The sequence below is a fragment of the Phycodurus eques genome, chromosome 13 (assembly GCF_024500275.1).
Source record: "Phycodurus eques isolate BA_2022a chromosome 13, UOR_Pequ_1.1, whole genome shotgun sequence".
In the NCBI taxonomy this organism is placed as follows: Eukaryota; Metazoa; Chordata; class Actinopteri; order Syngnathiformes; family Syngnathidae; genus Phycodurus; species Phycodurus eques.
In genome coordinates, this window is record NC_084537.1 from 4,662,584 (window position 1) to 4,687,191 (window position 24,608).

General features: G+C 40.5%; 1 protein-coding gene across 3 annotated transcripts in view; it reads right to left on the bottom strand.

Moving 5' to 3' along the window:
* zmynd11 (zinc finger, MYND-type containing 11) overlaps positions 1–24,608 on the bottom strand; it is a 63,726-nt gene that overhangs the window by 23,769 nt on the left and 15,349 nt on the right. For 2 of the 3 annotated variants that reach the window (XR_009769652.1, XM_061693662.1), the window contains exons 4-10: positions 23,209–23,232; positions 10,562–10,774; positions 10,404–10,481; positions 8,027–8,119; positions 7,850–7,937; positions 4,300–4,355; positions 4,156–4,233 (exon numbers count right to left, since the gene is read on the bottom strand). Coding sequence is in view for 2 of the 3 variants with exons in the window: in XM_061693662.1 (XP_061549646.1) it covers positions 4,156–4,233; positions 4,300–4,355; positions 7,850–7,937; positions 8,027–8,119; positions 10,404–10,481; positions 10,562–10,774; positions 23,209–23,232 (630 nt within the window). In the remaining variant the exon portion in view is untranslated. The remainder of the gene's footprint in view (positions 1–4,155; positions 4,234–4,299; positions 4,356–7,849; positions 7,938–8,026; positions 8,120–10,403; positions 10,482–10,561; positions 10,775–23,208; positions 23,233–24,608) is intronic. The other variant, XM_061693663.1, reaches the window with a different exon arrangement.

A 24,608-nucleotide genomic window follows, 5' to 3' on the forward strand; every position in this document is an offset into this window, starting at 1 on the left:
GTGAAATGAAATGCAGTTAATTAAAATTCAATTATACTTACCTTTTTGAACAGTGCATGGTTGAAAATAAATAGTGCAATATAGAAATAGGTGAAAACACACTATTATAAAGAAATAAAATTAAATAACTATGATAAGTTTATTGCGCAATAACTTTGAGGGGAAAGAGAAGGATTATAGCTACTCATTGACGAAGAGCCTTTTTCCATAATAACACAGGGAAATTCTGATTCAAATGTTTTTTCCTTTAATCTGTTTCTTTTCTAAATCATTGGTTGATTGTGGCACAACAAACCAATCTCGGGAAACGTTTCTGTCCAGAAGAAGAAGAGGGAATTTTTTTTTTTTTTAAATAATAAAAAACAGAAAGTGGGACACCACATTGTCATTCAAAAGACTAATTGCTCTGTTGGCCAATTTGCTGCACATTTCTTTTGATCTTTTTTTTTTTTTGCCTCGCTCACACTATCACCAGCGAGCGCTTTCTCATTTTTGTCAGGCTAATTAAGAGCAAAAAAAAACAAACAAAAAAACAAACAAAGATGCAGTACCTACCTTAGTTGCATTGCGTGACCCACAGTCAATGACTGTTGCAAAACACACAGAGCTTTCTGCTCATTGATGAAAAGTGCTTCCTAACACTAGCAGTTTCCCTTTTTATCTTTGGTTCCATTCTGACTGTTTAGCCCTTTTATTACTTTAGACAAAGGTCCGGGCAATGATAGCGCACGTCTTTCAGTCTTCATTCTTAATGCGGCGGCTGGTGGTCGCATCCAATTGGTTGAATATGGGTATAGGGCGAACTTCCGCTCCGCGAGCGCCTCTGGAGAGAACTATTTTGACGTGATTACGCCAGCATTAAAACTTTTGTCGTTTTAATTAAAGAGACGCTACAATTCAACAAATAACATCCATACTGTAAATCGTATTTTTTTGCAAAAATAAAATTATTTCCAGATGTTTTTTTTTTTTTACCATATCAATTAAAGCGTTATTAGATTTGTTGATTGGATGATCGGCGATGTGGAGGCAGAACTTCCGCCTAGATCAGTTTTCCCCTTACGGTGCAGAGCACACAAATAGTGCGGCCCCCATCAGCTCATGTGGCTACCTCGGTTGCGTTTTCTGCTCATATTTTCCCCCTTTTTGTGCAGGTGTTTTGCCAAATTATAATTTTTTTTAACCATGGGTCCAAAGAAAGGGAGTGCCAAGAAGAGGCGGCTGATGTCAATTGAATTAAAGCATGAAATTGCAGAAAAGTAGGAGGGAGCGTAGAAAAACAAAATGGCATAATATTTTTGGTCAGCTGTAAAGTTAAGTTTCTAAATAAACCATATATTTTTGAAGATATTTGCTGAAAACGTGCAAAGACTGAGAACAATGTCGTACTAAATTTGTCGAGATATAGCAATCGGTTTTTCACCATTTTAGTTCAACGTTTGGGGGGATATGGCTAAATTGGTGCCCAGTGACGCACCTTGGCATGAGTCCCTCCTACCCCACCACCTAAGGACTTGAGTGGCTTTGTTTGCATCAGTGATTACCCCTGCACAACTGCGATCTCCAGTTAACTAGCTAGCTATGCCTACATCCCGAAAATGCATCTTCCCTTCGGATAGTCAGCTGGCGTGGCCGCTTTAGAGTGTCTTGGCAGAGAGGTGATGGAAATTTTCTTTTTTACTCTTCGCTGTGGGTTGTCAAGTTTACAAAATATATTTTCACTCTACAGGGACTTGAACTAAAGTCTGCTAGCTTCATGCTAACATATCATACCAAATGCCACAGACGGGCTAACATAAATTAGCATGGTTGTCACAGTAATTCCAAACCTTAAAAAAAAAAAAGCTTTTTGAGGTGCCTGGAATGGATTATTGGAATTTCCATTCATTTCAATAGGAAAGGTTTGAGATACAAGTAATTTGAATTAGGAGTGTGGTGAATGAACGAAATAAAGCAGTAAGTCATTATTATTACATTATTATTAGTGCCTTGAGCTAAAATTGGTTCAGGGACCATGCTCGTAATTCAAAACACTTGTATCATCTCCCATCGAAAAAGAATTGCTCATAAATTCTATTTTCCAACCTGCTACTTGTAGTGGAGTCGAGTATGTGCCGTATCTGAAGTTTGTGCTAGCAGGCCAGAACAAAAATTAAATAAATAAATAAATGTGGCGAACGACAGCTTGTACCTAAATAAACGGAAGTCAAGTCACTCGTATCTCAAGACACCACTGTATTCACAGGAAACAAATTACCTCAAAACAAGTAAAAATAATGAAAGACAAGACATTTTCTCCCTAAAATAATTGGAAAAACATGCAAATGGAACTAGTATGAATTGACTTGATCAGATTCTTAATTCATTCACTCCCAGCTGTTTCCTGAGCAGGGAACCCCTAGACTGACCGGCATTTTCGAGCGATTTCACAGATAACCCTTCTAGCCCCACAGAATATGTACTATGACGATGTAAACAACAAAACCATCAAATGAAAGATCAGACTCTCTTTCATCAGGTACAAAAGTTTGTCTCTAGCATATACCGTTCTTTAGTAATCAGTAGTCAAATATAGCCAGAGAAACCAGCCTTTTTGTGAAAGCAGACAAACCAGAACAATGACTTTGACACCAATATTTTTTCCTTTTGTGAAATTCTCAAACATCTGAACATAATACAACACTGAGAAAGTACTTTTGACAGAAAAATTATTTATTTACAAGTATAACTATGTACAGAATTTACATTAGACAAAAATGCATGAACAAATGGGGCTCCCTTCCTTCAAATTCTTCTCGACCGTTTGCTTAATAGTCCAGGTTTTTATTATCTTGCGCATAAAATCTAGCAAAATTGTATCCACATATGGATTTTATTCTTCTGTTGGCAGTGAATGGGACCCTGTGTGGTTGTCATTCTCCTTGAAACCAGTCACTACTTCTGCTCGAAGCACAACCCTTTCAATTACCTTTTTTGTCTGCACTGCGTACTGGAGTGGGAGTCAAACGTCTGCTGGATGAATCATCTGTAAATTAAAAAAAAAAATACATAAGATTACTAGAGAATACGTTTTATTGATTATGTGTTTTGGAAGGGTAAAAAAAACAAAACATTACTTTTCTTTGTCGCAATCGTAAATGACGTTAGATTCGCGGGTGTTTAATTCCTGCAAGATGGACAAAATGGAAAATTCATATCAGTACTGGCAACAGATGTTACATTGTAATGTGAACTAGTGTGACTAAATTATGTTTTTAATGTAACAAGGATTGAAGGAGCGTGTTTGCTCGCTAAATGTAGCTAACGCGAGCTGCAAACGAGTTACCTTCGTCTTTGCCTTCGTCGGTCTCCATCGGAGGAAGCTCGGCTGGCTATCCAAAAGGGAGTTCACTCATCTGACGATTTAGGATCCCATTTATTCAAATCCTGGTCGGCAGACGATCAGCCAGCAAGCGGCCAAGAGCATCTCGCCATATGTATGGGCCGGCATTTTGCATGATCGCTTTGGCTCGGAGTGTCATCCTTTATTCCCCACATGATCTAAGGCGTCATTCCTGTCGGTCGCAGGAATATTTTTCTTGCCTTGGCGCAATAAATTTCTAGTACCGAAAGTTTTTTGTTGTTGTTTTTTTTAAAGATGTATTTAATTTTGTCTTATCTCTTTTCCGCCATTATGTTTGTCTTTTCTCATTGTCTGTTGCACCCCGCCAGCCCGCCCCCTCCTCCTCCTTCAATCTGAGGAAGGGATGTTCACCTCAAGGCATTGTTGCCCTCTAGAGGGTGCCATTCCTTATTGCAGTTATCCAGAGGCTTGACGATCACACATAAACTGCACAAGACCCTCCCCCACCCATCCCCGTTAAAAAACGCCATTGACGTCTTTAGACGGCATTGGCAGGGAATGAGTTAAAGTGAGATATCTTATCTTATAACAAGTACCAGTATTTTTATCTTGCGGAAACCTTTGAAAAAGTAAAAACTGTCTTAAAATAAGTACAGTAAGATTTTGCATTTTTATCATCTTTTGTTAGGGCAGAAGTTTGGATCCAGCTCTTGTACTACATGGATGGCATCCCTAATGTAGTAAATCCCTTGCAGGCTGCAATGACTGTGACATTCATGGTGGGTTGGTGCAGTGGCTTGGGTTCTACTCACACAGGGGTAACAGAACCAGTTGTCTGGGCGGGCGTTGGAAAGGTAGAAACAGTTCTTACACAGCAACAACTCATTCAGCTGGAAAACAAGACCATCAATGAGGGTCGACCTTCACACAAATGAAGTAGACGAGTAGATGTGTACCTCATGACAGGTGTCGCTGAAGAGGAGACGGGCGATCTCTGCCTGGTCACTGTGAACTACAAACATAAGCAATAACATAATTAATACTTATATTAATGTATCCCAACAGTCTATTCTCTTCACTTCATAGCATTTTTCTTAGCTGCTGTGCTTCCTGGATGAGTATGTGGATGTAGGATTTTTTATCCACTCATTTTAGCCTTTGTTTTGTTGCCATGTCAAACTAATCTGCCCAAGGTCTTCACAATTTTGTTGGCCAATGGAATTTAAACTATATTAATAAAGCAGTGGTACCTTGACGGTGACACACACACACGCGAATAAGCAGGAGTTTCTGCGAATAACATGCAGCATTGCCAATCCCTATCATCACCTCTTACGAACACCGAATATTTTGTCAGGAACACTTACATCTCAGCTAGAACAAAGACACACCACCAGAAAGGCTCAAAACAATGACCATTTTGCAGTATTAAATTAACTTCAATTATGTATTTCTGATACGGGCTTTTCGGACCCTGTACGACCGGAGTCAGAGTTTGGTCCGCATACCCGGCAGTAAGTCTGACTCATTTCCGGTGAGGGTTGGACTCCGCCAAGGCTGCTCTTTGTTACCGATTCTGTTCATAACTTTTATGGAAGTGGATGGGGGGAGGGAAGTTTGGGCGTCCCTGCTAAAGATACTGCCCCTGCGACCCGACCTCGGATAAGCGGTAGAAAATGCATGGATGGATGGGATTTAAGTTAATTTTTTTTCCTCAATGTACACACAACACCCCATATTGACAGAAAAAAAACAGAATTGTTGAAATTTTTGCAGATTTATTGAAAAAGAGATCCTGTCCAGTTCTGTCAGGTTGGATGGTGAATGTTGGTGGACACCCATTTTCAAATCCCTCCAGAGATGCTCAATTGGGTTTAAGTCAGGGCTCTGGCTGGGCCATTCAAGAACAGTCACAGAGTTGTTCTGAAGCCACAACTTCGTTATTTTAGCTGTGTGCTTAGGGTCATTGTCTTGTTGGAAGGTCAACCTTCGGCCCAGTCTGAGGTCCTGAGCACTCAGGAGAAGGTTTTCGTCCAGGATATCCCTGTACTTGGCCACATTCATTTTTTCTTCGATTGCAACCAGTCTCCCTGTCCCTGCAGCTCAAAAACACCCCCACAGCAAGATGCTGCCACCACCATGCTTCACTGTTGTATTGGACAGGTGATGAGCACTGCCTGGTTTTCTCCACACATACTGCTTAGAATTAAGGCCAAAAAGTTCTATCTTGGTCTCATCAAACCAGAGAATTTTATTTCTCACCATCTTGGAGTCCTTCAGGTGTGTTTTTAGCAAACTCCATGTTGGCTTTCATGTGTCTTGCACTGAGGAGAGGCTTCCGTCGGGCCACTGCCATAAAGCCCCGACTGGTGGAGGGCTGCAGTGATGGTTGACTTTCAAGAACCTTCTTCCATCTCCTGACTGCATCTCTGGAGCTCAGCCACAGTGATCTTTGGGTTCTTATTTACCTTTCTCACAGCCAGCTCTAGGAAGGGTTCTGGTCATCCCAAACGTCTTCCATTTAAGGATTATGGTGGACACTGTGCTCTGAGGAACCTTAAGTGCAGCAGAATTATTTTTGTAACCTTGGCCGTATCTGTGCCTTGCCACAATTCTGTCTCTGAGCTCTTCAGGCATTTCCTTTGACCTCATGATTCTCATTTGCTCCGACATGCACTGTGAGCCGTAAGGTCTTATATAGACAGGTGTGTGGCTTTCCTAATAAAGTCCAATCAGTATAATCAAACACAGCTGGACTCCAATGAAGAATGTAGAACCATCTCAAGGATGATCAGAAGAAATGGACAGCACCAGAGAGAAATATGAGTGTCACAGGAAAAGGTCGGAATACTTATGGGTACGTGCTATTACAGTTTTTATTTTCTAATAAATCTGCAAAAAATTCAGAAATTCAGTTTTTTTTCTGTCAATATGGGGTGCTGTGTGTACATTAATGAGGGGGGTGGGATTTGAAATGATTTTAACAAATGGTTGCAATATAACAAAGAATGAAAAATTTAAGGGGGTCTGAATACTTTACGTACCCACTGTATATACTTGTGTACTGTATACTGAGTATCTTCAAAAGCATTCTCTCATCAGGTCATGTGTTCTAATCAGTAAGGATGGGGATAGAAGTGCACCGTAATATATGTGAAGATGTCTGTCACAAAAACCTGTGGGGAAACGCACAGAAACTACTATAGCCTATTGAGGAGTCGGCGAGCAAGAAAAAGAGTTTTTTTCGGTATTCCTGCTTTCCCCTCATCGCACTCACCTGTGCCATCAACCTTCCTGCAATACCGTGAGCTTTCCCACAATACAGCAATAATTATCGTACCGTGAGATTAATACCGTGATAAAACCAGACCGTGAGATATAGCAAACATTTGAGTGCACTTGACTGAACAGGGGAAGCTCAAGTTTTGCAAAGAGCAAGCCAACATTTTAGGACACTTGTCATTTACATAATGATTATTGTATGATTATTTTCTGCTACAGAAACAGAAAATAATGTTCAATGAGCAGTTTACAAAAGACAGGGGGCCGCCCTGCTCCCATTGCTAAATCCTTCATTTCTACTACGCCACCAAGTGAGCTGGCGTGGGAAATGAATCGGTATTCACGAAATATTTAAAAAATTAATTACCGAAAAATACAGCAAGGTGTTAGAGGAGCTGATAGGCATAGCCTCTAGTAGTGGCTTGGATGAAAATGATGTTTTTGTTGTTTTGTTTTATTTATTTTTTAAACATAAAGGTTACATAATGCAGGTTTAAAGGCACACCACGCAAATGTACTAGTGTGTGTGTGGGAGGGAGGGGGAGAGAGAGAGAGAGAGAGAGAGGGAGAGAGAGAGAGAGAGAGAGAGGGAGGGAGAGAGAGAGAGAGAGAGAGAGAGAGAGAGAGAGAGAGAGAGAGAGAGACACACACACACACACACACACACCTTTGTCTTGATTGCACTTAAGTGTAAAAAAGCTGTTTAAAAAAAAAAAAAAAAAAATTGGATTTGGGGCCACTGGGACAGATTAAGTGCATTTCCAATTGCAATTGGAAAGTATTTTTGAGATAAGAGCATAGTTACGAAATATTCTTTTGAGATAAGAGCATGGTCACGGAATGAATGCATAGCTCAAGGCACTATTTAATACAGATTGCATTTAATTTTGAAATATTTTTAACGGAAATAATTCAAGCATTTGTTTTTACTGTTGTGCTGCAAGTTTCACTGACTTTTGGTATAGTGCTGCAATCATTTTGATTTTATTTATGTTAACAAGGTACTTGTTTATTAATGTACCGAATATTCTGTATTTTGTTGAAAAATATAATAGCTTGTGTTCAATGAAAAAAAAAAAGGTTATCTCCCCAACTATTTCAAAATAATACATTTTAGAGCTGTAATTGCAATAGTGCGGAACGGTGGTACTGTGATATTTTTGTTCAAGGTTACCATACCGTCAGAATCCGATACCAGCTGGCCCATACCTAAAAGAGACCCACCTCCATACAAGATAGCCGTGTTGTGAACAATCAGCTGGGCGTCGGCTTTGAAGTCCTCAAAGTTCTTGTACTTCCCCTCAGTCAGATTCTGCAGGCCGAAAGAGAGATGTTAACCCTTGGGACGGACAGAATCAGGACGTTCTTGCCTTCAGGTGGACGTGTGTGTGTGTGTGTCACCTCGTGAATGTTGGAGACGTCAAGCGCAGTGTGGATAAGTCTTCTGTACATGGGATGCTTGGTGTCTTTGCTTTTCTTGTTCAGGTCCACCGCCTGTTAGGAGGAGAACCCACGTCAAAATAAAGTGTTCCCTCCTGCCATATCACAAATTTTGAAGCAACTGATTTTTTTTTTTTTTAACAGTACAGTCTTTCCTCGCTATATCCTGGAGCACTTTCTGGAGGTTCAGTGCAATGCGGATAATTTTATTGTACAGTGGACCCCCGCACTTCCACCTATTATATAATATTTCGATTCTGTTCTCGGTTTTTACACATTTTCAGCACTTACCTTCAAACATGTTTAATGTATTTAGAAACAAAACACAAGGAGTTTAATTCAACTTCAAGAAGGGACTCAATTGTTTTAAACGCGCATAAAGGAGTGAGGATCAAGCATCGAGGAGCTTCCACAGGCGAGCTTAAATCGAGGGACGTCAGATGTATCCTCTGAGGAAGTCTTCTAACTCCTGGATTGTGACATATGTAAACCAGCTCGATCGTAAACAGAGACCTTCATATTAAATAGTTAATCTTCAGTTTTTGTCATTCCTTGATTACTTTAGTGTGAATATTCATATTTTGTTGAGTGTATATTCAATTTGGGGCACTATTTGATACCAAAATGGCTTAATTACACTGGCTCATGGTTACTACACCGAAGCAGCCACCTATTTCTAAGATTTGTATAGTAATCATGTCTAATTTTGTCAAATGCATTTGGCCACAAAGAAAATAATGTTCTGTTGGTTCAACAGAGTGTTTGTATTCAACGTAATACATACGCAACACAGCAACACTTTATACATATTTACCAGTTATCCTTTGTTTTTGCTTTTTTACAAGTTACTCCTAATATGCACATTCGTGTGGGTGTAGACGCCCTTGGGATAGATCAATCACGATCGTCTTAGCATCTGTAAAGTTGTGAACAGTAACTATTGATTATATTTGACTTGAATCCCACTTGAAACATAAAGCATAAATTGTACATTTTTGGTAGTAGTAATCATCAACCATGCAGACAGTTCATTTGTGACACACGTCAATGATGTGTCATCATTAGTAGACATACCCATAAAATGACATCGAGGAACGATCGTTTCAATTCCACCAAACATTTCTACCTCGGCACGGTGGATTGGCTGGTAACCAGTTCAGGGTGTACCCCGCCTCGTTCCCGATGATAGCTGGGATAGGCTCCAGCACGCCTAGTGAGGAGAAGCAGTTCAGAATACGGATTGATGGATAGATGGATAATAAAAAAAGAAAAACTGAAATGTCACACAGCCATAAGTATTCAGACCCTTTGCTGTGACACTCATTTCAGTTTTTCTTTTTCAATTATCCATCCATCCATCAATCCATTTTCTGAGGCGCTTATCCTCACAAGGGTCGCGGGAGTGCTGGAGTCTATCCCAGCGGGGAGAACATGCAAACTCCACACAGGCGGGGCCGGAGATTTAACCCCGGTCCTCAGAACTGTGAGGCAGATGCTCTAACCACTCGCCCGCCATGCCACCTTTTTGAATTAATCTGCAAAAATTTCAACAATTCCGTTTTTTTCTGTCAATATGGGGTGCTGTGTGTACATTGAAGAAAAAAATAATAATTATTTTAGCAAATGGCTGCAATATAACAGAGTGAAAAATTTAAGGGGGTCTGAATACTTGCCGTACCCACTGTACTTCCAAAGGTGCTATTCTCATGAAAAGCACACAGCTAAAATAACGAAGGAGTGGCTTCAGAACAACTCCGTGACTGTTGTTGAATGGCCCAGCCAGAGCCCTGACTTAAACCCAATTGAGCATCTCTGGAGAGACCTGAAAATGGCTGTTCACCAACGTTCACCATACAATCTGACAGAACTGGAGAGGATCTGCAAGGAGGAATGGCAGAGGATCCCCAAATCCAGGTGTGAAAAACTTGTTGCATCATTACCAAAAAGACTCACGGTTGTATTGGCTCAAAAGGGTGCTTCTACTAAATAGTGAGCAAAGGGTCTGAAGAATACTTATGGCGGTGTGATATTTCAGTTTTTCTTTTTTAATAAATCTGCAAAAATTTCAACAATTTCATTTTTTTCTGTCAATATGGGGTGCTGTGTGTACATTAATGAAGGGGAAAAATGAACTGATTGAAGACAATGAATTATTTTATCAAATGGCTACAATATAACAAAGAGGGAAAAATTGAAGGGGGTCTGAATACTGAACTTTCCGTATCCACTGAATATTTAGCGAGAAAAATGGTGACGTGTCCAATACTTATTTCAGCCGCTGTATATAGATACTCTATATACAGTAGATGGATATATAGATGTGGTCCTCGTTACTCACCCTCTCCTTCATCCGCTGGACAATGAAGCGCAGATATTTGCACATCTCCTGTTTGCTCAGGTTCTTCTTTTTACTCCCCTGCAGACGCATGACAAAACGCTTGAGACGTACGAAAGGACGGACGGGCACAAAAAAAGTGACCGCTGGAGGGAACCCACCCTGCAGAAGACGCACTGCCAGTGAGAGCCGGCGTCGCGGGGCCGGCCGTCCTCCGACAGACACTTGAGGTGGAAGACGCGGAAGCAGTTGTCGCAGGGCAGCACGTCGCCCGGCAGGTGGCACTGGAAACAGTACCAGTCGTGGCTCTCGGCCTCCCACTCCTGAGGAGGACACGCGGGATAGCACATGTTGGCGTCACCCAGCTCCCCCTCCTGGCCGCCACACGCAGCAGGTGAGGAAGGAAGGCACAAAACAAAATTAATCACGCGCACAGTCAACGCTTTCACAGACATTCTACATTACTTGCAAAAAGTTTGGGATATTGGGCTTTGGGTGAAATTTCAAGATGAACCTATAAGCTTTACATGTCTACTTAAAAGAGGGTTTTGCAGTTGTTTTTTTAAATCGAGAAACCACTGAGCCAGAGGAAGAACAACAAAACAGGTAGGTGTCAATCACCTGTGGGCTGACCTATGGCAAGCCACTTGATTTTTTGCTCCATGAAGTGTGCTAAATTGTTTGTGTGCTCGCTTTGTCCGTACTAGTAGAACGACTGCAGAAATGTCATACATTAGTGAAAAAAAGTTACTAGTAAGGCACAGTAGTAAAACAACTAGGTCACAATAGTAGATTGCCTACGGTGGACTAATAGTACCACTGCATTACGAGTGATGTTTTTCTCCCCAGTACTGTAAGACTGTTCTGCGGATAAGAACGACTCGGGTGAGCTAATAACTCGGCTGCACTAGTAGAAGTCTGTCTTACTAGTGAAATTTTTTCTACTACTGGATTGCATTTCTGCACACTAGTAGAATGACTGTCTAACTAGTGACATTTCTCCGCACGAGCAAAATAACTAGGGTACACTAGCAGACCAACTGTCTTATTAGTGACATTCTTCCACTACTGTATGACATTTCTGCACTGTAGTAGAATGACTCGTGAGATAGTAGAACAAATGTCTTGCTAATTATGTTTTTTTTCCCAGTACTGTATGACATTCCTGCGCACTAGTAGAATGACTAGAGTGCACTAGTAGAACGACTGTCTTACTAATCAGGTTTTTTCCACTACTGTAAGACATTTGTGTATACCAGTAAAATGACAAGGTCACTCTAGTGAAAGACTAGGCTGCACTTGTATACCAAATGTCTTCCTAATATTTTTTCCGCTGCTGTATGACATTTCCGCACAGAAGTAAAATCACTGTTTTATTAGTAACTTTTTTTCCCCCACTACTGTATGACATCTTGGCACACTAGTAGAACAACTAGGGTCCACAAGTAGAATACCTGCATGATACGAGTGATGGAACACAATATTCTGAGCATCTTCAAAGATCAGTCAAAATGATCTAAAACAGCTGGCAATGAACGAGTTAAAAACACACAAGGTGGTCCCACAAGACAGGACCATGACCACAGCCCACTATAGATCCCGGTGCAGAGGGCTCCCTCTGAGGAAACACTGTAAATAGTAAACTATGACTAAAAGATAAACAAAAATAAAATATAAAATATAATATATAAATATATATATAATATATAAATATAAATATATATATAAATTAAATATAAAGACTAAAACAATCAAAACATAAGCATAAATAATTGACCTAAAGATATGATAAGGATAAAATGCAATAAATATAATTGCATTGATGATAAAATTAAAATAAGATAAATAAAAGAAAGAAAGATAGTATTAGTTAAAAGATAAATAATAAACATGGGTCTTGAGCTTGTTCGTAAAAACAAGAACATTCTCTGCGGCTAGGGTTGGGCATCGTTTGAATTTGAGTGATTTCGGTCCCGGTTCCTTATTTTGATTCTGGTTCCAAACTATTCTCGATTCCAAAAATGTTGCATGGTTTAAATTAAAGGGTGTCCAAATTATGAACATCCATTTTCTTATTTTTCCCACGGCAGAGACTATAATGAACATTTCAGACATGCAAACACACCAAAGGCATGAAAAAGGTGAGGGGGGGGGGAAAACACCATTGTAGGGGGGGTCTGGGGACTCCCCCCGCCCCCGCAGAGATTTGTTATTATTATTTTAACATAAATTAAGCAATCTGGAAGACCTTGAAGAATACAATAAGGCAAAAAAATTATAATTTCTTCACGCAGAAAAACATTTACACGCCCCCAACTTCAGCCAGGCTGATCTCCACCTTAACCTGATGCCTGCTTCAAGCTGTGACACATGAATAGCATCCTCATCTTGAAGTACTCTCATTCTGGAAAAGAATCGACTGTTTCACTTAATTTTTCACTATAACCAACTTCAAAGGGTAATCCCAAATGCATTCTACAGGAAAATATTAAGTACAACATTTTTCCGTTTTTATTGGCCATTACTGAATTTGAAGTTAGTTCATTCTGTTGAGACATAATCCCTAACATCGCTCCGTCGCTTAATTCATTTCACATTAACATCTGTAAACTAATTAGATAATCCTCGGCGCGTTTCCTAATTAATACTTATTAATATAAGTAAGTAAAAGAAAATATGAATGTTCAAATTCTGACTGAACTGTGTGTGTGTGGGTGGGTGCGTGCGCGCGCACAGTCAAAGCTAGAAAACATCTGCAATTTACTGCACGGTCTTTTCTAAAGTTGTAAGTTAGCTTAAATGTCAACGTTTGGGCAGACAGTGCCAGACAAATACTACAATACATGAAAGCTGTTGTTTTTGTTCGTCTAAATGTAAACATGAGTAGCACGCCGTTGCCTTCACAGTAACGACGACCTTCCAAACATGGCTGCCAAGTCGGCACACCCATCAGCCGGGCTGTCTTTTCCAGTGTTAATATCTATGCCCAGAAAGCCAAATAGAAGACGGTGTGTGAGGTCATGTGGCTTTCTTGTGCAGTTTGATTGGTGAACTAAACTTAAACGCCACTATATATCCATGGCGCAAACAGGGCCCGATGCGGAAGTCGAAGTCTCAAGCACGAAATGGTTGATAAATAAGCAAGAATTGATCAATAAAAGTAGCAAGCAACATTTAGATCATTGTAACGGAGTAAAAGCAACGTTACTTCTTAACAGCAGAAGCGGCGGAAGTGTTTTTTCTGGTCTCGTCAACTCCTGAGACTTATCCAAAGCACAGGCGGAACCTCGGGCCAATGTGCTCGCATATTAGTCCGCCGTGGAGTAATAGTCACAATTACATATGTGTGTGGATGGTGGATGTGTGGAATGGATCTAGCTGCCAGTGTTCAATGAGTACGAAACAGCCGAAGACGACAGCAATCTTCCCCACTCATCTGATCTATACGATTCAAAGTGTGCTGCAGTTCTCCTCCAAGTCGGGGGGGGAGGGTCACTATGGCTAGTATTGGCTAGGACGCCACAGGGTGGAGTTTCTTCTGCATTTTTTGGCCATTTTCGGTAGCCGTTTTTACTTTCCTTTTCGTAACAAGGAATAAAGCAACAACAATGGCGACATAACGTGCTTTATAACCTATTATAATCACAGGTCCTTCTAAAGGTGAGACAGCATTTAAATTTTACAACTTTATTATGATTTACCAGTTCAATTCAGAAGGCTTCAGTTTCCAATATCAATTTGTTTTGCAATGAGTATCAACAAGTCACAAGGTCAGTCTCTCAAAGTTGCTGGATTGAATTTGTGTTCTCCATATTTTTCCAATGGTCAGTTTTATGTTGGTTGCTCAAGGGTTGGCAGATCTAATGATTTGTGTATACTGGCAGAGAATAAGATGAAAAAAAAATAGTCTATCCTGAAGCATTGCAATAAAACCTTGAACTGTTTGAAGTGTACAATACTATTGCATGTTAACTATTCATGAGGTTTGGAGTGCTGGGCTTTCCGCAGGAACTAGCCTGGAGGGCGCCTTAACCCGCGAGTTCCAACATACTTCTCTGCCACTCCAGACTTCCACATGCAGTACCACAGTTCCTCCCTGGGTACTCTGTCATAGGCTTTCTCTAGATGTACAAAGACACAACATAGCTCCTTCTGACCTTCTCTATACTTTTCCATCAACACCCTTAAGGCAAATAATGCATCTGCTGTACTCTTTCGAGGCATTACAACATAATGTTGCTCACAAATACATCTGTCCTGAGTCGAGCCTCCACGACTCTTTCCCATAACTTCATTGTGTGCCTCAAGCTTTATTTCTCTATAGCTCCCACAGCTCTGTATATGACCGATTTTCTTAAAAATGGGCACCGGCACACTTTTCCTCCATTCCTCAGGCATCTTCTCACCCGCTAGAATTCTGTCAAACAAGCTGGTCGAAAACTCCACAGCACCTCCTGTAGATGCTTCCATACCTCCACAGGTATGTCATCAGGACCAACTGCCAATTTGCTTCTTCTACTCTTCCTTCTCTCTCATTTTCCTCATTCATCAACTCCTCAAAGTATTCTTTCCATCTATCCAGCATGCTACTAGCACAAGTCAACACGTATTCATCTCTATCCTTAATTACCCTAACTCTGTCCCTCTGTCTGGCCAACCTGTATGAATGCTTTTCTCCTTCTTTAGTGTCCAACCTGGCATAATGTCACCATATGCATCTTGTTTGACCTTTGCCACCTGGACCTTTGCCCTACTTCACATCTCAATCTATTCCTTTCTTCTCTCCTCGGTCCTCTCAGTGTCCCACTTCTTTTTAGCTAAGCGACTTCCGATACTTTGAGGTCTCCTTCTCCCCTTTCCGACCAGAAGACACATCAAGTACTCTCTGATCACCTTGGCTGCAGTCGTCCAGTCTTCTGAAAGCTCCTCCTGTCTTCCTAGAGCCTGTCTCACCTCTTCTTGAAAAGCCTCACAACACTCTTCCTTTCTCAGCTTCCACCACATTGTTCTCTGGTCTGCCTTTGTCATCTTAATCTTCCTCCCCACCACCAGTCATTTTACACACCACCATCCTATGCTGTCTAGCCACACTCTCCCCTACCACTACCTTACAGTCAGTAGCCTCCTTCAGATTACATCATCTGCACTTGATGTAATCCACCTGTGTGCTTCTACCTCCACTCTTGTAGGTCACCCAATGTCCCTGCCTCTTCTGAAAGAAAGTGTTCACTAATGCCATTTACATCCTTTTTTGCAAAGTCTACTACCATCCGTCCCTCCACGCTCCTTTCCATGATATGAAATTTACCCATCACTTCTTCATCACCCCTGTTTCCTTCACCAAGATGTCCATTACAATCTGCACCAATCATGACTCTTTCTCTCTGTCTGGGATGCTCAGAACTACTTCGTCTAGCTCCTTCCAGAGGTCACATCCTACCTGTGGGGCATAAACACTAATCACCTTTTACATAACACCCTCAAATTCAAGTTTCTGCCTCATCACTCGATCTGATGCTCTTTTCACCTCCAAGACATTCTTAGCTAAATATTTTAACCTTTAACCTTTTAAATAACCCCTACTCCATTTCTCTTCCCAGCTACATCATGGTAAAATCATTTGAACCATGCCCCTAAACCTTTAGCCTTACTGCTTTTCCACCTGCTCTCCTGGACATACAATATAATCAACCTTTCTCCTAATCATCATGTCAACCAACTCCCGAGATTTTCCTGTCATAGTCCCCACATTCAGTTCTATGCTCTCTGCTTTCCTCTTCTCTTTCTGCCTAAAAACCTGCTTTCCACCTCTCCCTTGTCTTTGACCCACAGTAGCTGGATTTCCGCTCTAGTAGCTCTAGTACGACAACAGACAGTCAATTGACAGAGAACACTTTTGAGACATAAGGACATTGAGAAAAACAGTCACTGAGCAATAAAGGGTTGGTAGTTATCTGGTAATGCCGGTACAATTATTATTATTTTTTTGACAGTTGTGCAACAACATGCGGAGTTCTCTAACAATGAGAGCAGTTTGAAACGCTAATATAGCAATAGGCCGGTGCAATGACCATTTTGCAAAGGGCGCCGAGACTTCAAGGAGTGTATGCAGTTTAAAGTGACTAGTAGCGCGATAATCTGGGACAATGTTGATTGTGCAAATGTTGCAGATACTCCTCAATCCGTGTGCAAATGAGGCAGATGCTACTCTGGCATGAGTGGCCAGTATTGGTCAACAACAGATATGCAAATAGTGCAGCGTGGCAAGATTACTACAGTGAGTGCACGAGTATGTATAATTGGCCCGACAGTACTGTGACAACAAACTCCGGACAAAACAATTGGTAGCATGTTGCAATGGAATTGTAGGTTAGCTGTTTAAGAAGTTGACTGCAAGAGGGAAGAATCTGTTGGAATGTCTGCTAGTTCTAGTTGGCATTGATCTCTAGCGCCTACCTGAGGAAAGGAGCTGGAAGAGCTGATGACCGGGATGTGGAGGGTCCAAGAGGATTTTGCACGCTCTTGTCTTAGTTCTGGCAGTGTGCAAGTTCTCAAGGGTGGGTAGGGGGGTACCGACAATCTTTTCAGCAGTTTTGATTGTCCGTTGCAGTCGGAGTTTGTCCTTTTTATATATATATATATATATATATATATATAAAACTTTGGAATTATTTTTGTGATCGCTGATCATTTTGGAGAAATACGCATTTCTTGACAGTTTCACAGCACTGTGTGGATAAGCGGTGAAGAAAATGGATAGAAAAATGGATGTTAGAGAATTGGTTGGTCACAGAGTATTTGGTAGTTCACAGAGTTTTTATTCTTCCTGTATTTTTCTCTCCGCTACCCTGCACATCCATTTTAAAGTCTTTACTTCTTCAGTTCTCCAAGGAAAGTTTGTTTTTGTTAACTTTTTAACCATGCTGGGGCAAATGAGTCCAAGCTCACCCTAAGTCCGCTCTTGAAGTCATCACCCAAAAAAAAAAAAAAAAACATGGTGCAAATAAGATGGGACGAGGACATCTGTTTCACAGTTCACAACCACTTCAGACGTGAAATGGGATTTTGTCACAGTTCGCGCTCAGAAGCCTCACGCTGAATAATGGGGAAGCTATCAACATTTTTCAGAAATACACAATTTGGGGGAAATTTACATTGGGATTTTCTTTTTTTAAATATGAGGCTTTTTCTTGAAATCTTTTTTGGAAATATCCATCCATCCATTTTCTGAGCCGCTTCTCCTCACTAGGGTCGCGGGCGTGCTGGAGCCTATCCCAGCTGTCATCGGGCAGGAGGCGGGGTATACCCTGAACTGGTTGCCAACCAATTGCAGGGCACATACAAACAAACCACCATTCACACTCACAGTCATGCCTACGGGCAATTTAGAGTCTCCAATTAATGCATGTTTTTGGGATGTAGGAGGAAACCGGAGTGCCCGGAGAAAACCCACGCAGGCACGGGGAGAACATGCAAACTCGACACAGGCGGGGATGGGGATTGAACCCCGCAACTCAGAACTGTGAGGCTGACGCTCTAACCAGTCGGCCACCGTGCCGCCTTTTTTGAAATATGTCCATTTTGTTTCTAAAAAAGTACTTCTTTTTCTAAAATATTCCACGTTTTCTTTTTTTTTTTTTTTAAATAAAAAATATTACTTTTTTACTTTACGACTTTTTGGAAACTTAGACTGTTTTTTAACAATAAGACTAAAAAATATGTTAAATTTTTCATCTAAATTCAGGAGTAAATGAAATAATAAAAGTACAAATAAAACTGCATACAGTGCAAGAAATATCTGCGACAGAACACTTTTCCACTTTGCATCAGTCCATCTTAGATGAGCTCGGGCCCAGAGAAGCCGGCGGCGTTTCTGGGTGTTGTTGATAAATAGCTTTTGCTTTGCATAGTAGAGTTTCAAGTTGCACTTACGGCTGTTGCGCCGAACTGCATTTACTGACATTGGTTTTCTGAAGTGTTCCTGAGCCCATGTGGTGATATCCTTTACACATTGATGTCGGTTTTTGATGCAGTGCCGCCTAAGGGATTCAAAGGTTATGGGCATTCAATGTTGGTTTTCAGCCTTGCCGCTTACATGCAATGATTTCTCCAGATTCTCTGAACCTCATCATGATATTATGGACCGTAGATGATGAACTTCCTAAATTCCTTGCAATTATGCGTTGAGGAACATTGTCCTTAAACTGTTCGACTATTTTCTCACGCACTTGTTCACAAAGAGGTGAACCTCGCCCCGTCTTTGCTTGTGAATGACTGAGCAATTCAGGGAAGCTTCTTTTATACCCAATAATGGCACCCACCTGTCCCCAATTAGCCTGTTCACCTGTGGGATGTTCCAAACACGTGTTTGATGAGCATTCCTCAACTTTCCCAGTCTTTTTCGCCACCTGTACCAGCTTTTTTGGAACGTGTTGCAGCCATCAAATTCTAAGTCAATTATTATACAGTTTCATCATTAAATATATTGTCTTTGTAGTGTATTCAATTAAATATAGGTTGAACATGATTTGCAAATCATTGTATTCTGTTTTTATTTATGTTTAACACAACGTCCCAACTTCATTGGAATTGGGGTTTTATAAACAATCATTCACACTCACATTCACACCTACGGCAATTTAGAGAAGAAAGTTATTGTCTTCTTTTTTAATACGTTATCTGCGTTCCTAAGCCTCGCCAATCTCGAAAAGCGTGTTGTGTTACAAACACTTCGAGGACAACTCGTCAATCGTACGGCTTATGATAGTGGATACGCTAAGAGGTGAACCTCCTATTTGATACTATTTTTATTGATCATTTATTTACTGCAAGTTGAACTAGCGGTTGGGTTGTTTACAAACCGCACGTATAATCACTAGGTAGAGGTAACTGCTCAATAACGTAAACTAGCTCCGCAAACACTTTCTATCTCGTCCGTGAATGGCAAACTACTATCTTGTTATCTTCCCCCCATTCACAGAGCGAACATAAAAACCCAAGCCTTTCAACTGCCACCATGGTCGCTACAGGGGCCGCAGTGTTCTCGTTTACGTTACAGGAGTAGCACGGAATCGCGGCTCACTTTAACGTGATACATGCATTGCACTCGATAACATGCATCATTCTCAGGTGATTTTACACAGATATAACCGTCTTTGTCTTAACATCTCTTATACACGTTTTGCAGACTGCGGTTGTTTTCAAATGATAGACGTGTCCTTTTTGGGACTATTTATGGCTCGCTAGTGCCTAGTATCTTCTTCTCCATGTTGGTGAAAGTCTCACGGCGTAGCGAAAAAGTATAGAAAATAAAATAGATGATCCTCTTTGTCCATATAGAGCATTAATAACATTCACAATATATACTAATTGCACTGAATCGCCAGTCATTTAGTCTCTTTCTCATTTAGTTGTGTTGAGACGCCACTCCTTGTCTGGTTGGTTGGGAACAACCCCGACACTGGCATCCAACTCATTTGGCTTGTAAATGTATGGACCAACGACCAGAAAATCTTGATGCTATTTTTAATTCAAAATCCTCGAAAACAACTGCCCCTTCTTCAGATGTATCAGTTGATACGCTCACAATCGGAACAGCTGCCACTTCCCTCAACCATTTCGTCAAGCTTGTGTACGAAGCCAGCCATGATATTTTGGATCACGTCTTTGAATTGACGTCACTTCCAGGTTGCGTGAATTTTACCGAAAAGATTTCAAGTCGACTTCAGAAAAGTCATAAGTCTGCACGTGGACGATAAAGGAAAACTGTGGGTGCAGTAAGAAGATCATCCAACAAAGCAGGAAGTTGAGTTCTTATCATTACGCACGTCAAAACATTTAAATTTTATGGTTTTCGCCATCATTCTCACACACTTGTCTTGGATGGAACACTGCAAATGTTTGGATTCCACCCAGTCTGACTGGAGGCAAAAGCTCTCAAAAGTTGTTTTTGCCAATTACCATTTTCTTTTTTGATGCAATTTAAATGCCGTGACCAACAGGGCGGAAATGCAACTCAGAGTAAATACACCCGGCGGGGTCACCATCAGGACAAGCAGCTCGCCAGCTGGATCGAATTCACCTGCAGCACAGGAAGGAGGGGGAGGGGGGCTGACCATGTGCATAAATTGACATGAGCGTGGGACTAGTAATACTAGTGAACTGCCAGATGTTAACTACTGTAGTAGAATTTGTGTCACTCGTAGAACTAGTAGCACACAGTTGTTAACAAGTGCATAGTTTTGCCTCACTGGTTACATGTAGTTATCAGTGTCCGACAGTCGTGGAAAAAATGTCACTTGCAAGACAGGTGTTGTACGAGTGCGCTCTAACCGTTCTAATAGTGCACACTTGTCCTACTAGTGCTGCAAGGCAGTAGTGGAGAAAAACTTTACGAGTGAGACAGTGGTTCTACTTTTGCGCCCTAGTTGTTCATCTATTGTGCTGCATTGTCTGAATAGTTGAGGGAAAAGCGCGTACTAGCACCTGGACAAATTAAGCACACGAGTAGGATATTGAATAAATGCTCAAACGTCTTATACTGACCTCCATTAAGTCACAATGACCACACACAAACACATTCACGCAGCAGCTGCCTGGTCAGTGACAACTCGAGATGAACAGGAAGAAAAACACACAAACTCACACATACACGTATACATATGCACATAACCCCACCGCTGCGGTCCTCCCAATTTTTAACAAGCAAACAAGAGGAAGAGGAAAGACGCATGCAGACAAGTGAAAAAACACAAGCAGAACAAAGTCCTTGTGAGGGCTACGAGATGCTACTGAGGCACAGACGTGGCTACGCTAGTCAAGTGTCACATTTAAGCCGCGTTTCCACCAAGCATATGCTACAATTAGAGGTGCTACAATTAATAGATTTAATAAAAAAATTATCAAATAAATCAATCAACAGCTATTTTAATAAATCAATTGTTGAGAGAACTTTTTTTTTTAACTTAAAATCGTCCAAATCCTCGAAATTTCAGTCTCTCAACAGTAAACACAGTATTCTCCGATTTGTGTAGTCCTCCGTGAAAGCAGACTGATTATCTTTGTGTTGAATCAAAATAAGACTTGTAAAGTGCAAACATCTACTTTTACTTTTGCCTACTTTCTTAAGTTACGTACCAAACCAGTAACCCAATCATAATTAATTTATGTTGATGCATTTTTAGCACTCTCAATTTGAAAAAAAAAATGCTGTTTTTGAAAAAGGGATGGAAATTCAAAACTGTTTTTTTTATCTGATTAATCTATTAATTACAGAGCAATTATTCATTATCAGATAAATCAATTATTAAAATAATCATGCGTTGCAGCCCTACTGGGCCCAACTAATAGCGAAAATTAAAGGTTAAAATCTGCAATGTAACAACCATACATTATTTTTTAAAATTATTTTCATACTTATATACATTTTAAACCTTCATGCATGATACTAATACAAAATATGCATTTGAGGTGCAGATATTTTTTTGATACCCATTTGCCATTTTTGTGATCAGGTCAAAGCGATAAAAGTATTACTTTGTTGCCATCTTGATGCCAAGGAACTATGTTGAAGTAAATTGAGGCGCTTAGTCAAAAGCAGTGCTTTGCCGCCATCTTGTGGCACCTTGGTGCCAAGGAACTATGTTGAAGTAGGTTGAGGCGTTTCAGATGCTTTTGGCATCTATAGGCAACAATAAACCCAACTGGAGGGGTGTTGAGGGGGTCAGCATACAAACAATGTCTTCAAATTGGACTGGAACCCATGGTGGAAACATGGCTTCAGACAGTTGATCAAGATTCAACTTCTACTTCTTGTTTTTTCATTTGACTTTACCATCACATGCTCGGGAGGCACGTCTGTGCGTAAGTAGCAAGTGAGTATATCTCACTTCTGTGGGAAACCTTACTTCGGACGTGTCGCAATCACATACATACACATACAGAAAAAGCTACCTTAGCTTTCCTTTGTTATCTTTAGGTGTTTGGCTACCAATGTAGATGCGCATGTTATTTATTTTTTGTAATGTAATAATTCAAGCTCAATATTGCCTTACTTAAATCAATTTCATTACAAGTAATTCATCAATTGTAATAGAAATACATACATGTAAAAAGTTCATTTTACCAATGTTTATTTCCAAAAATGACATTTGATTTAATGAGGTATAAGAACTGAAAAAGTGAATTAATAAAGTATAATACTTAACCAATTATTTCATAAAATAAATGCAGTCCATTTAATATTTTTTCACAAATCATTACTATTGATCTGTCCCCGTGTCAGTTATTTTTACGCATTATTGACCTAGTCAAAGTGTTCAAAAAAGCTTGAGAGTAAATCTATTAACGCTCTTGAACTGTATGCGAAAAGCTGTATAACTCCGCCTCGTCCCTCATTCTGCGGGAGCTGTGCAGCATTATGCCGCCTCAGGATTGAAAGTCTTGGTGTTTTTTTTAGACAATATCGAATGAAAATAGTTGGGTTAGATACATTTGATTAAGCCTGTTTTGTTAAAAATTGATAGCTGTAATGCTTCGGTGCATAAGGAACAGGTCAGCCATGACAGTACGTTTGCGTGCATATTAATTTCCGCCTATTAAACTGGTATAACCAGTCATTTGCCAAGTATTTTGTGTTTTTTGGAGTTTGTACTTGGTGTGAAAAGTTTGAGAACTACTGTTATAGTGTATGTAGTGCATCCCCAAAAATCTGTGACTGTGCTGCGTGCGATGCACCGTGCTTTTGTGTTAGTAGAGATAGAGAGGGAGAGATAATGGGAGGGTGAGAGAGTAAAGATTCAGCACGTACCTTGCTTCCCTCCCCTTGAGGCTCCTGTGATGACAATGATTCACAGTGTTTTAAAAGTGACGCCGGCACAGTGGCGTGGCATGGTGCGGCGTGGCGTGATGCGGCACCCACACGCATAAGCACGCACATGAGCACAGTCAACATACACCATTTACAAAACGTTTGGGACATTCCGCTTTCGTGTGAAATTTCAGGGTGAAACTAAAATGTACTTCAGTGAACACGCTCGGGGGACTACGTTCCAGACCCAACCGCAATGGGTGAAAAGCCGTGATCTAGAGATCATAAGTCCAAATTTAGGGATGTTTGATAAAAAAAAAAATTTCCCCCACCGATACCAGTACGAGTGTTCACTCGAGTACACAGTGCCGATACCATAAGTACTTTTGACATAAAATTTCAAATAACACAATGACAAACAATTATGAGCAAAGACCTTTCCTTATTTCTGACACACCATGAGTCGCCAATGTGTCAAAACAACAGTGTGTCAACCACTGGCGAGGAGAACTTATTCTCCTCAGATTTTTTTTTTTTTTACCCAAGTATCGGTGGCTCGTATTGCCAGCCTTCACGAGTCCTTGATACCTTGAAATAAGTGCGGTATTGGCCCGAAACAGATACCTGGTATCCCCAGCCAAATTGAAGAAATGTAGGAACACCCCTTCATCAAATGTGATCAGTAGGAAATTTTAAGACAGTTGGTAATAACAGGTATTTTTCATACACAAAATAAAAAATTTATCATGTGAACGCTGCCTACTTATAAGTGCATAAATTTTTTTACAACTATGTTTGTGGCAGTTTTAGGACAAAGGGCTATTTAAAGATTCTCATTTTTAAGGTTATTAAGGACTAGTTCATTAAGAATATTTTTTCATTCCCTACTCCCTAATCACTAGTTAGGGGTTTTTAGTGGACATTTGAGTAAAAGCTCAAAATTATTCTGTTCTCGCAGTATTTTCAGTGATTTTCAAACACGAGACAAATTCATGAGTTGTGGTGCAAAAAGATCGAAGATAAGGGCAAAGGCCTGCCGCAAATTACGAAAATCCAAGCACTTTACGCCCTCTCCAAAAAAAGTTTCAAACTGCCTGTCCATGCCACAAGATGGCAGTAAAGCACTACTTATGTAAATGAAACTCCTCAATTCACGGCAATATAGTTCTTTGGCACCAAGATGTCACAGGTGGTGCCGAAGTAATACTTTTATTGATATAGCCTTAGCACAAAATCAGAGAATGGCAAATGGTGAAGGAAGTGCTCCCTCGCTATATCGTGGTTCACCTATTACAGATTCTTTGCATTGCAGAATTTTTTATTTTCATATCACGCATAATTCGCCATATCGCGGTATTTTGAGTGGTAAACTAAACGCGCCCTAGCCTAAAACAAAACTA